The sequence below is a fragment of the Argentina anserina genome, chromosome 7 (genome assembly GCF_933775445.1).
Source record: "Argentina anserina chromosome 7, drPotAnse1.1, whole genome shotgun sequence".
Taxonomy (NCBI): Eukaryota; Viridiplantae; Streptophyta; class Magnoliopsida; order Rosales; family Rosaceae; genus Argentina; species Argentina anserina.
The window spans coordinates 24,217,810-24,232,274 of record NC_065878.1 but is presented as its reverse complement, the minus strand read 5'-3'; the positions used below and the strand labels follow the sequence as shown (position 1 = coordinate 24,232,274).

Genomic DNA, 14,465 nt, shown 5'->3' with positions numbered 1-14,465 from the left:
CAATGGAGTAAAAAAAATGACACGCGAAACTCAAATTTATTTATTTATTATGTTACCTTTAAATTAAGTATGTCGATATTTATCATCAGAATGAAACATTTTTAAATTAATTTTTTACGAGTCTAATTTGATATTTTATTTTGTATAAGAAGATATAATATGTCTCGACTAATATTCATAAATCTCTCAATCTTTTCATTTTACAATTGCGAATTTAAATAAAAATAAACAAATTTATCTAATAAACAAATTATGAATCTAAAAGCTAAACTAATAAACACTACGACACATAATTCCAACATAAAAAAAATAGTATAAAGTTTTAGACTTTTTTCATGTGATCAACTGTTAATAATTGTATTATAAGAAATAAAAACTCAAAAACTGAGTGAGAGCAGTAGTCCCCGCTCCCGGGCTCCACATACTTATAAATTATATTTTATATGTCATTTTTCTGATTTGTGATCTCTCCTTCCAAAACTACGAGCAAATGCTTTCCACAGTCCAAGAAAATTGTTTGGTTCATAAGCTAAATATATATCCCAGTGGGCCTAAATGTTTATGTCAAAATAGATTCATATAATAACAAGCTGTGGGCACCAATTAACAAATTCTGAGCGAGTGTTTTCAAGTCTTGCTACAGAACGTTTAGGGTCATGGACCCTATAATCTTCTATACTAACCTGAAAACAGATCGAAGATTTGAAGGTACATTTATCTTGTCCTTTTCTGTATATATACAGTCATTCTTTGGTGTCTAAAAATCTAAAATAATACAGACCAACTCAATGTTGGACTAGCATGGCCTCCATCTCTCTTTTCCTCGCACCATGTTTCAGTTTCTCTAGAGCAACCAGTCCGACTTGCCTAACTCTTTCTCTGGACAATCCTATGCTGTACAGTTGACATGTTAACAGCCATTAGTTAAAACCAAGTGCGTGAAAATATTATATAAATGCAAGAAACAAATGGATATCTATAAACTGGATTCACTATAGAAGCAGTGAAGCACGCAACTTATCTTTGTTTCTGTGTGTGTTTAATGAAACCCTGGTGATTTGACCCTAACTCAACTTATCTGAGTTTTGTTTACCATTCAGATACCCCAGGTTCTTAACCTCCTACGGCCTTACATTCCAATAAATGGATGCATGGCAGCCATGACTTCCAGTCAGGCTGTTAATCCTGTTATATGATTGTAGGTGATTTTACGACAGACAGAAACCATAGGTGTTCTAATCGACAAAATCACAAAATGCACTTCAATTTACCTTTTTGTGAATATTATGTTTATTGTCTCAAGCACTTGTCTGGACTTACCGTTTACTAATGTCCTCCCATGTAAGACATTCATTATCCAGACCATAGTAAAGTCGTATGATCTCTCGCTCCCGCTCCCCAAGCATCATATGTATGAGCTTGTTTACTTCATCCTGCATATTTATCAACGTCGTGAGTGGGAGGTCTTGAGTTTGACTTTTATAATCAATTACATTATAGAATATAGATACACACACACATACATAGACACATATAATGAGGCTTTTATTAATTTATTTATCAGAAGTGAGTTCTTTCAAGTATTTATGTTAAACTTGCTGAAGATCAAACTAGTTTGGTTTTTCTTCGAGTAAAATTTTCTGTTTGAACCTACTTCAGTACTCCCTTGTAATCAGGACAATAGTTATAGATATTAGTTCAGAGTTCAGACCATTCCATATATTGCTTACCTTTAGTGCCAACTCTTCCATAACATGCCAAGGGATATTTTCGTGGCGATTATCAGCAATGTACTGTAACACAAATGATAAGGGAAGACATTAATTACAAGATATAAGCTGACATGCATGGATAATGGAACTTGCAGAGAGTTGAAGTCAGAACTTACACTATGATGAGTTTCTCCTGGAAGGCCATTCAAAGAGGGGAACGCATCTCTATCAAGAGAAAAAACCTTACTGATAGCCTACACAATATGATATAATATAGTGAGTATAAGAGAACATCAGAACTACAGAGGATCCCCATGAAACAGAAGAAATAAAACATTTAGTACCTCAGTAGCATTTCTAACTTTCTTCTTAGACATATTCAGGCTCTCTGCAATCCTCTGAAATCAGGGTGATAAAGGAATCTACATGTCAGGCGACAATAAAAAGACGAATGGATCATAACATTTTGATATGTGTGTGTGTAACACGAGATTTGTGATTGCTGGCATCCACATGTCCAAAAGAGACTGCAAAGTAAATTCCTTCTGATGATAAACTAAAGATAAATTAACAAATAAATAAACTTACATCAATTGATGGAGTTATTCCTTTCTCTTCCAATCTAACTTTTGCATTTCTGATTAACCCTAATCTCTCATGCATATGTGTAGGCAATCTTAAGGTTCTGGAATTTTCAACCAGTGCCCTTGAAACCCCCTGGAATATTAGGAAAATGTAAACCAGTGGTCTTGTCAAAAGTAAATCCTTCACGATAGTTGATATGTATTTCTAGTTTTCTACTTACTAAGTTGTTAACCATTTAAATTGAAAAGTGTAGTCTAACCTGACGTATCCACCAGAACACATAAGTAGAAATTTTGAACCCCTTTGATGCATCAAATTTTTCAATCCCGCGTAGTAGTCCAATTAAGCCTCCCTGTAATGAGCTTCGCATATGAGATTCGAATTACATATTCATCTTAGTTATAGTTGTCTTCTAGGACAAAATATTAGTGTCTCATGTTCAAAGTGAATTAAAACATAAAATCACCTGGATAAGGTCAGCCATTTCAGCACCCATGTTATCATATCTTTGTGCAATGGACATGACCAGACGAACATTGCTCATTGTCAGCTTCTCTCTTGCCAAATAACATTGGATTAACTTTGACTGTAATTCAGTTCGGGAAATCCTCAGTGAAGTTGCGAGTTGTTCGTCAGAGGGCTCACAGCCCAGTTTCTCCTTCAGTCTGAAAAGGAAATTACCAGGATTAGATTTAAGGAATAAAAACATCTGTACAAACATACTCTAACGGAGTAGTAAGTTAAAATATTCAGAAACAGATATAACACACACCACCCCAAACCTGCCTCATCCAATAAAAAGAAAAATGTTTCATAACTGGGAAGTTTGCAAGTGTTTTGTCAGTGCTAAAGGGACATTGGGCTATGCAAGTGCTTCAGAAATGTGATCTCTCTAAATTCTAATTTTGGACATTGAGCTATGCAAGTGCTTCTGATTCATAGTATTGAAAAAAAAAAGTTGTATAACCTTGATTTATGCTCCTCCACTGAAAGCCCGATTTTAATTTTTTTTGACAGCCGTACGACCTCAGTGTGGGTCAGCAAATGCTCACTTGTAACACCCTTCACATAACCCCTAACACGATTCTGCAGCAGCGTCGGACTAATAGTTGCTCTGAAATGCTTATTGGTGCTAGGTGTTTTCCTCTTAGTAGTCATCCTCCTCTGCCGAGCAGATACACCAGAGCAAGTAACCGTTATCTTCTTATCAGTTATTTTTCTTGTTGACAGTTTTTTCTCAAAGGAAAGATTCCACTGCTTTTCCAGCATAGACTTCTGTAGCAGAAGAAGTGCCTCCACTGAATATTCGAGATCAGAGCTTTCCTCTTCGAAGTCGTTGTATTCCTCAAGCAGGTGATGTGTGGTTGATGAAGGAGTAGAGGCAGCATCTGCATGCTCTTTCAAAGCCCTGATTGACTGTTCATAATGTCTATTTGAAGATGGAAATCTCGAATTACTGTAACTGGAAGACGACTTTCTGGCAGTGACAACATTCTTAGTTGAAGACAATTGACAATTTACGAAGCCGTGATCATTGAGATAAAAGAGCTTATCTGTGATATCTGAATAATACAAGGAAGAACTTAAGAGCCTCTTCCCCGTACTACTAAGCCCAACAACAGCAGCAGCTGTGGCCATCTTATTGAGTGCACTTGACAATGATCATATGTATAACACCTTCTTACCCTAATTTTTTTGACCCGGGAGATGGGTTACCAAAATCTGCCAACCAACAACACAAATCAAATTTCAGTTGCAAAAGATGAATTAGAAGATAGAACTTCTTGAAATAGAAATCGTAAGATGAATCCCAAATCCTTCTACGGAACAGTGTATGTGTATCCAAGCAAGCATATCAAAAAAGAAAGTGAACAATAACAAACATGCAGTTTGAGAATAGCATAGGTGTCCATCTCATAATTTGAAATTATTAAGTGAATATGGAAGTTAAAATCATGCAACTGAATTAAACAACAAGCCAAGAAAGTTTGAATTGCAGATTCAAGTGCCCAACAGAACATGCATGTATAACTGATGGAACTGGGAAGGAGGAGGATGATGAAACTCAGAACATGTCAAACTGGAAAGGAGGAAGGAGGATGAAATCGTACCTGAAGAATCAGTAGAATTGTAGAAATTGTTTGTTACGATGAGTTGAGCAAACCAAGAATTGAATGACGTTGAACACAATGTGAGTCGGTACATATGAGGTGACTCATACTCTGCAACCAAAATGAAAATGAGATTTGAATGGTTTTTAATTCTTTGTTTTTTTATGTAAAAACTTATATTTATATCTTTTTTTGGCTCTGATATCATCGCTTAAAAATGAAAAAAAAGAATATATATGAAAATATGAGAAAAATCAGTGAGGCATCCAAGATATGGGAAGATGAGATGCCATTGGTTGGAAGAGATTGGATCCAGCTTTGTGTGGCTTCCAAGTTCCAAGCCTGCCATTTTTGTCTAGAAACAACTTTCATAAAATCAGAAAGACTACTCCCCTTCTTTTCTGTCCTCTTAATATTTTTTTCATCTCCCACCATTGATTTGTATTTTTGTGATGGCCATAATCTGCACCTTCTCAAACACATAAAAAAATTAAAAAAAATAAACCTTTGGCATTCCTCCCCAGAAACACTCTTTGGATTTTCAACTTGCAAAAGGAACTTGTTGGGAACTTGGGATGTACAGAATTGTACTCAACTTCGCAAGGACAGAATAATATTCCACAAGCAAACAAAACATACTGAATTAGTAATTAACAATGATACACAGCTGGAAAGGCTATTCAACGAATTTACAACAATTTTCTTGAAATTTTTTAGGGGAACATGAATTAATAAACTCATACGCCTCTAATTAACAAAATTATTATGAAACAAAAATAAAACCAGTAATATACAAGAGGGTTCATCAATCCAATTTTAGCTGCCATATCAGAACTCAGTCAACTCACCACCGTTTGTCAAATTGAACCTCTCTAAACATCTGAAAAGAAGGTAAGAAAAACGATAATGTACATCCCAGGGCAAGTTCTGAACTCCATTCATGGTTTTACACGAACCCGACCAATTCTTTTCAGCAGCTGCAAATCTTATCTCAGTAATTAGGTTAAATTCCTTCAAACACATCAAAAGCAATCTCAGAATCAGCATATTATCTAAATCTATGAGTCTGGATTCGATAAACAGGAAATGAAAGCCATTCACAAAATAATAATAGTTGCACGCTTCATAACAAGAACACAAGATACTCATTAACCACAAACTATATTTTGCAAGCACATTGTTCCTGCCAACTGTCCGAATCTGATCTTTGACAGTGAAAAAAAAAATTCCAACATCAGATAATTCGTCCATAGTCCTTTCGTCCACGTGATGCCGGTGGAACGCTAATGGCTGGATGACTGGCTCTAAGCCCTACAATAGAGTGCCACAATTAGTTTGACTGATCACAGCTCTCTTACACCCCACCCCCACCCCCACCCCCAATTCAAACCCCATTTCCTACATAGACATTATAGGACAGTTTTTTTTTTTCGTTCTTAGTAAAGAAAAATTAGGTAGCAATGGCTTATGATGTTGGTCAGAGAGTACCCCAAGGCGCACCATTGCTGAATGAGCTATTTCCTGGAGAATGTGGGCCTCCAATGTTAAAATTGGGAGGAGGGGGCTGCACCTTCATATGATTCCAATCATTATTCCGAGAATTGTTTGGTCTTCCATGATTGAACCGCTGCGGTTGCTGGCCCAAACGGCTTGGAGAATTTTGCGATATATGAGGCATGAAATGAGGAGGTTTAGACAAATGCACAAATCCAGCGAGTGGTTCACCAGTTGGAGGGCTACCCACCACTGCATGCGAGAATGATTGAATTGGGCCACTTTGTCTGAAGCAGATCACACAGAACATAATCAACAATCAGGAGAAAGTGGTACACAATTTAATCAAAATTCAATTCAAAACAAAGCAAAGGTGTCAGTCATAGCAATCTGAGAGTTTTAAAGGCCAATGTTAAGCACTAAAAACTGCTGATCATAATTGCAGATTTAAAAACAAAAAATTCAAAAGGGAGTATTTGAGTATCTTTTTCCTGATCAATCCATATACTATTTACATTTTCCTAAGAGTATATCCACTATTTGCACTGCAATTGTAGGCATCATTCAGTTGAAGCAAAAAAAAAATTTAGAACCATCTGTATGACATTATTCATCTTGTATTCGATTAACAGGAAATGAAAGCCATTCACAGAAACAATAATAGTTGAACACATCATAACAAGAACACAAGATGTAATTTAATGCCAGACTTATATACATGTAAAAATAAGAATCAATTGTGCAACATTATTGTGTGGAATATACACATAAACATGTATTAAATTTCCAATTTAAGGAACAGAGGACTTGCTGAGATGATTATAAATTTTTTTATAGTGAAACAACTTACCTGTGTAAGGAAACACCTGAGCTTGTACTTGACATGCTGCTGAATCTTCCAACCCCACCCAATGTTTCTGCGGAATTAAGATGCATGCTATTGCTGAACTCAGCAATCAAGCGGTTTGTATCCGAACCATCTTCTTGCAGCAGAAGTTCATCACTGGAATGAGAATAGAAACACATCAGAATTTTAAAACAAGCCGAGGCACATTTAACAAGTAAAGCCTCTTGAGATTGAAGAACTCCACGTGAGGAAGTTCAACATGCTTTATACATAGAATGCACTACCATTATAATAACGATCGTGTATTGGCAACTGAAAATGTGTCCACTTAAAAAAATTAAATAAAAAAAGGCCAAAACAGCATTGCCACCATGATACACGCCTCAACAACTATCTCACTCTAAAGAGATACACAATACCACTATGGAGCATTAAACATTGGGGGATCTTATAGGCCACGGTGGAACGGAAAAAACAGTACTCGGCAGACTAACAACTGAATTATCTTATTTTGAACTATGAAACAAGATTTAGAAGCATGCAAAGATGATTAATACCTAAATCTTGACTGCAAAAATTCATATATGCCGGTAAAGTTTGCAACACGATTACATAAATCAAAAGGTATTGTTCAGTTATACCTATAATTGGGATCCCAATCCCCAGGATCAGGCAATGACAGGCTAGCCTCTGTATTATCATGAGCCAGTCCTGTGGTCTTTGGGATATTGGAACCAACCTTTAGGGAGCCTGGCATATTAGGATTGGCTAAGTAGCCAGCAGAACTTCCACTGCCTCCTCGCTGGTGTTTCCAACTTCCAGCACTAGAACTTACAGGCAGATGTGATGGGGAACCACTAACTATTTGAGAATTCCCCTCAGCTTTGCCAGAACTGATGCCATCATTGGTTTGACCTTGCCAATGTGAAGACGAACTCTCCTGAGTTTGAGAACCGCCAGGATAACCCCAACCTTTTCTTCTATTGAACTGACTAACTGCAGCCATCTTTCCTAAAGGTGATCCGTGACAACTGCCTCTTGCTGGAGAGGTTGGACCATAATGCCCTGGGGAGCCAGTAGAAACTTGACCATAGGAACCTGGTGGAGTAAACTGTGAAGGACTAGTACCTAGGGGCAGCGGAGCAAAACTTCCTGCTGAAGGGCTCATACCAAGTCCATTTCCATGTGAATATGGAATAATCCTCCGTCTTGCGTCAGGACTACTTCCAAGCATTGATGCGTTGCCTTGAGCATGCATGTTCATCCCAGATGGACCAACAGGTGAATAATAAGCAAACATATTGCCAGTATCCCCATAGCTTCCGTAGCTGCTTCCAAGTCCGGTACCATCATTATAACTGCCATGACTTCCTACACTGCCATAGCTGTTAGTGGGTGCATATGGTGGCAACACCTGAAAATGTGGGCTGCTATGCATGGATATCCTGTTTCTGCCTAGAATCTGCACAGGAGAAAAATGTTATTATAGCGAAGATGGATTAAAGATGTGGACAACAAAATATTTAAAAAGAAAAACGGCAGATTGAAGAGCAGCAAGCTTACATTAGGAGAGAGACCAGCAGCAAACCAATGTCCACCACCAGGATGATGATCTACCCTTATGTTTTGAGCAACAGGCTAGAAGAGCGCAACGGGGACAAAACCCATGAAAAAGAGAAAAGGAAAATAGACATACTTAGTACCACCTCCTGCATAATGCAGCAATATTTAACTACTATAACCAAGTCCTGGTAACTAGGCAAAAGAAATGTATACAAATTACACTGGAACAACACTACACATAATCGATGCATCAACTAAGAATTAAACCCAACACTGGTACATTTGATATCTGTATCTGGCACAAAAACTCTTTCAGCCTGTTAATTGAAGTCGTAGTTTTCAAAGCTGTAAGTGAAACTTCATTAGACTATGAAAGTTCATGCATTTATCCACTTACCATGCGAGGAGTCTCTGCTGGAGGTTGATAAGGGCAAGTAAAAGGTTCCCCTGTAACAAAAGGGTGTCTTGAAGCCTGGAGGTACAAGTACAACTCACAATCTTTCTATGTAATTATAACGAAATTCATCAAAATTCAACAGGTGGTGAACAGTTAACAAACCTGAAAAGGTGACCAGCGTTTTGAAGGATCAAATTCAACAAGGCCCCTCAAAAAATCAACCAAAGCTAATCGTATCTGACTTTCTGCGCCATATTTGATACCATACAGCATATTAGTAGTCATTAAACACAGGAAACAAAACTGTTTCAGTGTATCATGATTGAAACTATACAAAGATGTAGCTTTGGCCAGACCTTTAACCATGTCTTCCTGGGGCAAGTTCTTCCGATACGGATACTGTGTGACAATTTCTTCAAGGTTCATGTGTTTAAAATACTCCTTTCCAATTGTTGGTCTTTTCAGTTCTCTCTGAACAGAAACCAATCACCATAAGAACAGAGACAAAAACATACAACACCAAGTATTTAAATAATGCAAGTATATACAACTAAAACCTACAATGATTCCACTATTGTAAAATCTTAGAATTTAGCCTTCTTTTAACCAAATATCACTTCTTTCCCTAATATTCTATCATATTGGCCTTACAGCTTCATATTCTTCCTCTGTTAAAGCTTGATATGAACTTTTGCCAGTTGCAGAAAAATCTCCGTTCTCCCTACTGTGCATACTTCGGATGCACTTAAAGAACTTGCTTGTGTTTTTAGCCTCCTTGAGTACATAATCAGGGGGTTGCTCTCTACAACATTACGACCAGACAGAATAAGATGTTGAAACAATTAAACAATAGGCAAAGAACTATCTTCTCAAAATAATAACTTAAGATTGACACCAATGAACGTCATTCCGAAAAAGAGTGCTTATATCCACCACAAGTTCTTAGTTGCCATATCCAGAAACAGCAATTATTATCCTCCATATGTTCCAATTAGGTGGTTACTAGTATAAATTAGTTTAGCCTATACAGATGAAAAGGGCATACCCAAGTATTTCAATCATTCTCCTTAGGAGGTCAAATTCTGAAGCTCCCGGAAATAATGGCAATCCCAGAAACAATTCAGCAACTATGCATCCAAAGGACCACATATCGATAGCAGTAGTATATCTGTAAGGGTTAAGGGCCTCCTAATAGGTTGAAATAAAAGCAAACGATCTGGATCATAACTTAAATCTGCAGAAAGAAGCTCATGGTGTTCACAAGCGTAAACTCTGGATATTCTTAGTAAAATTGCAGCCTGAAAAATGAAGGCAAGATAGTACTACTGCAGCTCAGATACTCATATATATTGAAGACCAATCTTGTAGGAACAGAGCCATAGCCAACTCCAAAAATTGTTCAGTTTTGGGCTAAATAACCACCATTTGGTAGCGGGTTTCCACTTTTTTTCTTTTTTAAAAGGCTTGCAGATAATTTACTTATTTTCAAAGAGACTCTAAAATCTAAACTCTAAACAAAGATAAAGATAAATAATGGAGCCAGTAAAATTAAAAGACAGCATAGTAGAAAAGTACAACGCATTCAATTCATGTACAAGGATACTGATAACCAAGCAGGACTTCAGGAGACCTGTAGTAACGACTCTGCAAAACATATGGAAAAATGCAGTTATAAGACCTTCCACTGCACATAAAGAATTTGATAGGCAAAGGATAAGCAATTAAGCATTATGCAATAAAACATACCTGAATGTAGGAGTAAACAGTTCGATCTTCCATGCATGCGGATCCAAAGTCAATAATTTTAATTTCTGCCGGCTTAATACTGTTGATTTCAAGGGACAACATTCAATTTTAACTTGATGCAATCACTCAGATAGGTAAGAGTTATCATAAAAAGTAACTTGCCTTGTGCATAAAAGAATGTTTTCAGGCTTCAGATCACAGTGAATTATCCCAGCATCCTTTAACAGGGCTAACCCATGTAGAATCTATTTAGATCATATATAGAGTAGAAAGAACAACAGAAGGGTTGAGATATACAGTCATCAAGCAAACAAAAAGTCCAAATTCAATTCCAAGCAAGAATTTTCATACTTGTTTAGAAAATAATTGGACGATGGTCAAGGACAGCCCCCTGAAATGATTTATCTTGATAAGCTCGTACCTGAATAAATGCAAAAATGTTAACCTCGGCAGGGATAAAATAAAGATAAGCTTGTACCTGAATAAATGCAAAAATGGTAACCCTGGCAGGGATAAAATAAAGACAACTAAGACTAATTAAACTTAAAATTAAAATGGGGTGAATAAGAAAAAAGAGTTCAAATCACAAATAAAGAGATGGTGTGACTTACAGGTTAGTATCAAGCAGTTCAAAAGAAATGCACAAATGACGATGATATACAAAGTAATCATAAATACGAACAATGTGATGCTTGTCCTCAGGATCATATTTCTTGTTTAACTGCAAAAGAAAAACTAAGTCAAACAATACAAAGACCAAAGACATACTAAAATATATAACAATGATAGCATTACCGTTGTCAAAATGGAAACTTCAACAAGTGCCTGTTGATAGTATGCTGGTTGATTTTTAATGATCTTCACAGCAACAAAACTATTATTCTCTGGAACCCAGCATTTAGCAACCTGGCCAAATGTTCCATGGCCGAGAACATCTTTGACGATGTATCTGCAAATAAAAAGTGAAGATTAAAAAAAAGAGTTCTAAGCTAAACTGACGGTAGGATACCATGGGAGGGAACAAAACACAACATAAATGCGTAATAAAAATTCATATATTTAATACTCTTCTCATTCTTTATTATATATTCTCATTTCCAACTTTTCATCAATCTTTAACTGTGAGACATGATAAACTTGGCACAGCTGCAGGCAAACAGAGTAACTAACAAATTTAAACAGTCACCATGCTAATTTTTGAAATAATACCATCTTAAAATCAAGTTAATTAAAAACTGACAATAAAATGTATATTGAGTATCTTTAACAAAGAGCCTGTAAACATGTCAAGAGAAAATACAGACAATAACAAACCTTCTGTGCACGTCTAAATTGACCAGGACAAAGTTAACAGTCAGAATAAGATCCGAGTTAACATTATCAAGGCCTTCATTGTTTACTCCACTTGATGGGCTGGTCAAATATCTCTTTGGATTCAGTTCTTCTGAATACTTAAACAGTGGATTGCAGATTTGGTATGTTTCAACTATGCCCTTAGTTAATCTTGCCACAAGCTGCATAACAGAATGCCATGCAACATTAAAGAAATAGATCTGCTTGATTTATTCAACAATAAGTTCATGTATAAAGACATCAGACACTGAGGTATCAAATGATATCCCCAGGAAAAAAAATACCAGTTCAAGAGATATAACAGACAGTATCAAGGTAGGTAATTGTATAGAAAGAAATATAAGATGCATTCCCATAGATGATGCATGTACTCAGGATATTGCACACACGATATTAAGGTAGGTAATTAGATGGAATGGAATGAAAAAATATGAGATGCATCATCACATAGTCAGGAATAAGCAGAATGTGGAAGCCATGCTCATCAAGTAAAAGTACAACAGCCCTAGGTAAATTTAGAGAAGAGTCAAACTAATAATTGTACATTGATAACAGCCTAATTATTTTTGTATGATTATAATCTAGTGAAGTAACTAACTTAACTGAAAGTAGTTGAATGAAGCTTTATGGATTCTCAACATCAGTATCAAACTCAAACCAAGCAAAACTCTGAGTAGACAAATATTCTACTAGGGAGTAGGACAGGTAAGTAGTACAATTTCTGAACTGGGCAAACTCTCCCTCCAGTAGAGCTTGATATATACAACTAGCTAACCTTGTATATGAATTAAGTTGTGACTTGGTTGAGACAATAAGGGGGGACTCACCGGTCTTCTGGTAACGCGTAAAGGTTGGGACTTGGTGCTGGCTGGTTCTGGTTGTGGTTCATATGGAGTAAAGAGGAGCTGGCTGGGACGCCAGGAAGAGGCAGAAGTAGGATTGAGCTCATCCATGGTCCAAAACCCCAAAATCAAGCTACTTGCTCGATGCCCTCCATTAAATTAAATAAAAGAATTACAGAAGTGACCAATTAAGCCCAGGAAGCCACCAACCGATTCCAATCCCATCCTTCATATCTCAATCGCACAGCATTATGGAAGCATCGGCAGCAGGAGATCGATCAACATAGAACAACCCCTGATAATAATAATAATAATAATAATAATAATAATAGAGAATACGATTGATGATGGATGATGGAAACAAACAACTACTAGTAGCAGGGCTAGCAGCAGCTCTTTGATCCCAGAGAGAGAGAGAGAGAGAGAGAGAGAGAGTAGTAGTAGTATTGATTCAAAGAGATAGACCGAACGAAACTGCGATTTGGGGCTTAATACATCAAAACCAATTAGGAATTGTGTTATGTGAGGGACAAGCCACGAGTCGGTCCCGTCTTCCTTCCTCCCATTGGCAGTATTATTATTTTTTCTTTTCCTTTTCTATTTTCTACCCATTTGTTCACATTAATTTAAAAAAACAATGAAAAGTAAAGTAAATACCATATTTTACCATATACAATAAAAAGTAAAAAGTAAAAATAATATATGACTGTTGTGACTATAAGAAGAAGAAGAAGAAGAATAAGAAGAAAGACTAGAAATAACGTATCTTTATTTATTATTATGTGTTATTGAACTTCTTAAATCAACTCATACAATCCAAATATCGACATTAATGTATTGTATTACACTGCCTATCATAATAGTTATCACATTGCCTATCACACTTCTTATCACACTACATGTCACAATCTCCTTTGAATTTTAACATAATTTTGCGTATTTAAACATTTCCTCTTGGCACACCCGATGTCACACCTGCTGTCACACTACCTGTCACACATTCTGTCACACCCGCTATCCCACCTGTTGTCACACTACCTATCACACTAATTTTTTTTATGTGATATATAGTGTGACAGGTAGTTTAAGAACGACGAGCTTGATGACATCCTCGCAACATCAATCTAACGAGTGGAACGAATGAGTTGCAGAACGACAATGTCGTCCTTGAACTTGGGGGCGGCGGTGTGGATCTCACTGCGGAAATTTCGACGGAGAATAGCTTGAACGAAGCTTCAAGGTCGTCGATCTCAGGTCCGGGCTCAATAAGGAAACTGTGGTGTTCGGTGAAGGACCTCCTTGCTTTACTCGTGGTCGGCATCGATGTCTCAGGTTTGGCTAGAGTCGGAAAGGCGGGCTCTTGGCGGTGTTGAAGGTCAAGGGCGCGGTGGTGTTGCATAACTACTGATCTGGGATTATGGGTTTTTTTTTTTAGATAATGGTTTTAGGGAATGGCACTCGTGTAAATATTGCTAAATTGGTGGGCAACTGTTTAAAAGTTTTTAAAAACTGATTTTTTTTCTAATTTTACAATCTCTTTTGACTATTTTCTAATTTCATGTGTCAAAATATACTTTTTTATAAGAATCCCTTAAATTTATAGCTCATCAAATAATACAATGAATAAAACACCCATGTGGGTGGACAAAAAAAATTACTCCCTATTACTACTGGAAAACCTAGCTGCACCTAGGATTCCAACAACCAAAAGTACATATAACTTCTGAATACATTTTAAGCACCTTTATTTCAAAGCCTAAAACTCACATAAAAGAAATAATTAAAATGTCACAACCACGTGAGCATAGACTGTCC

The 14,465-nt window shown here is 36.7% G+C and overlaps 2 protein-coding genes across 2 annotated transcripts; both read right to left on the bottom strand.

Annotated features, from left to right (window-relative positions):
* Positions 1-574: 574 nt before the first annotated feature.
* Positions 575-4,548, bottom strand: LOC126801590 (RNA polymerase sigma factor sigA). Its single transcript, XM_050528986.1, has 10 exons — positions 4,409-4,548; positions 3,265-4,019; positions 2,764-2,962; positions 2,557-2,649; positions 2,301-2,429; positions 2,057-2,110; positions 1,889-1,966; positions 1,731-1,793; positions 1,321-1,433; positions 575-894 (listed from the first exon to the last, which is right to left on the bottom strand). The coding sequence occupies exons 2-10, from the start codon at positions 3,933-3,935 to the stop codon at positions 786-788; spliced, it is 1,509 nt and encodes a 502-aa protein (XP_050384943.1). The 5' UTR covers positions 3,936-4,019; positions 4,409-4,548; the 3' UTR covers positions 575-785.
* A 962-nt stretch (positions 4,549-5,510) lies between these two features.
* On the bottom strand, positions 5,511-13,043 carry LOC126801589 (dual specificity protein kinase YAK1 homolog). Its single transcript, XM_050528985.1, has 18 exons — positions 12,636-13,043; positions 11,770-11,969; positions 11,251-11,404; positions 11,067-11,176; positions 10,807-10,876; positions 10,618-10,700; positions 10,456-10,534; positions 10,313-10,353; positions 9,755-9,877; positions 9,361-9,511; positions 9,066-9,180; positions 8,872-8,954; positions 8,710-8,784; positions 8,313-8,387; positions 7,391-8,211; positions 6,753-6,905; positions 5,897-6,189; positions 5,511-5,719 (listed from the first exon to the last, which is right to left on the bottom strand). The coding sequence occupies exons 1-18, from the start codon at positions 12,759-12,761 to the stop codon at positions 5,643-5,645; spliced, it is 2,829 nt and encodes a 942-aa protein (XP_050384942.1). The 5' UTR covers positions 12,762-13,043; the 3' UTR covers positions 5,511-5,642.
* Positions 13,044-14,465: the final 1,422 nt, after the last annotated feature.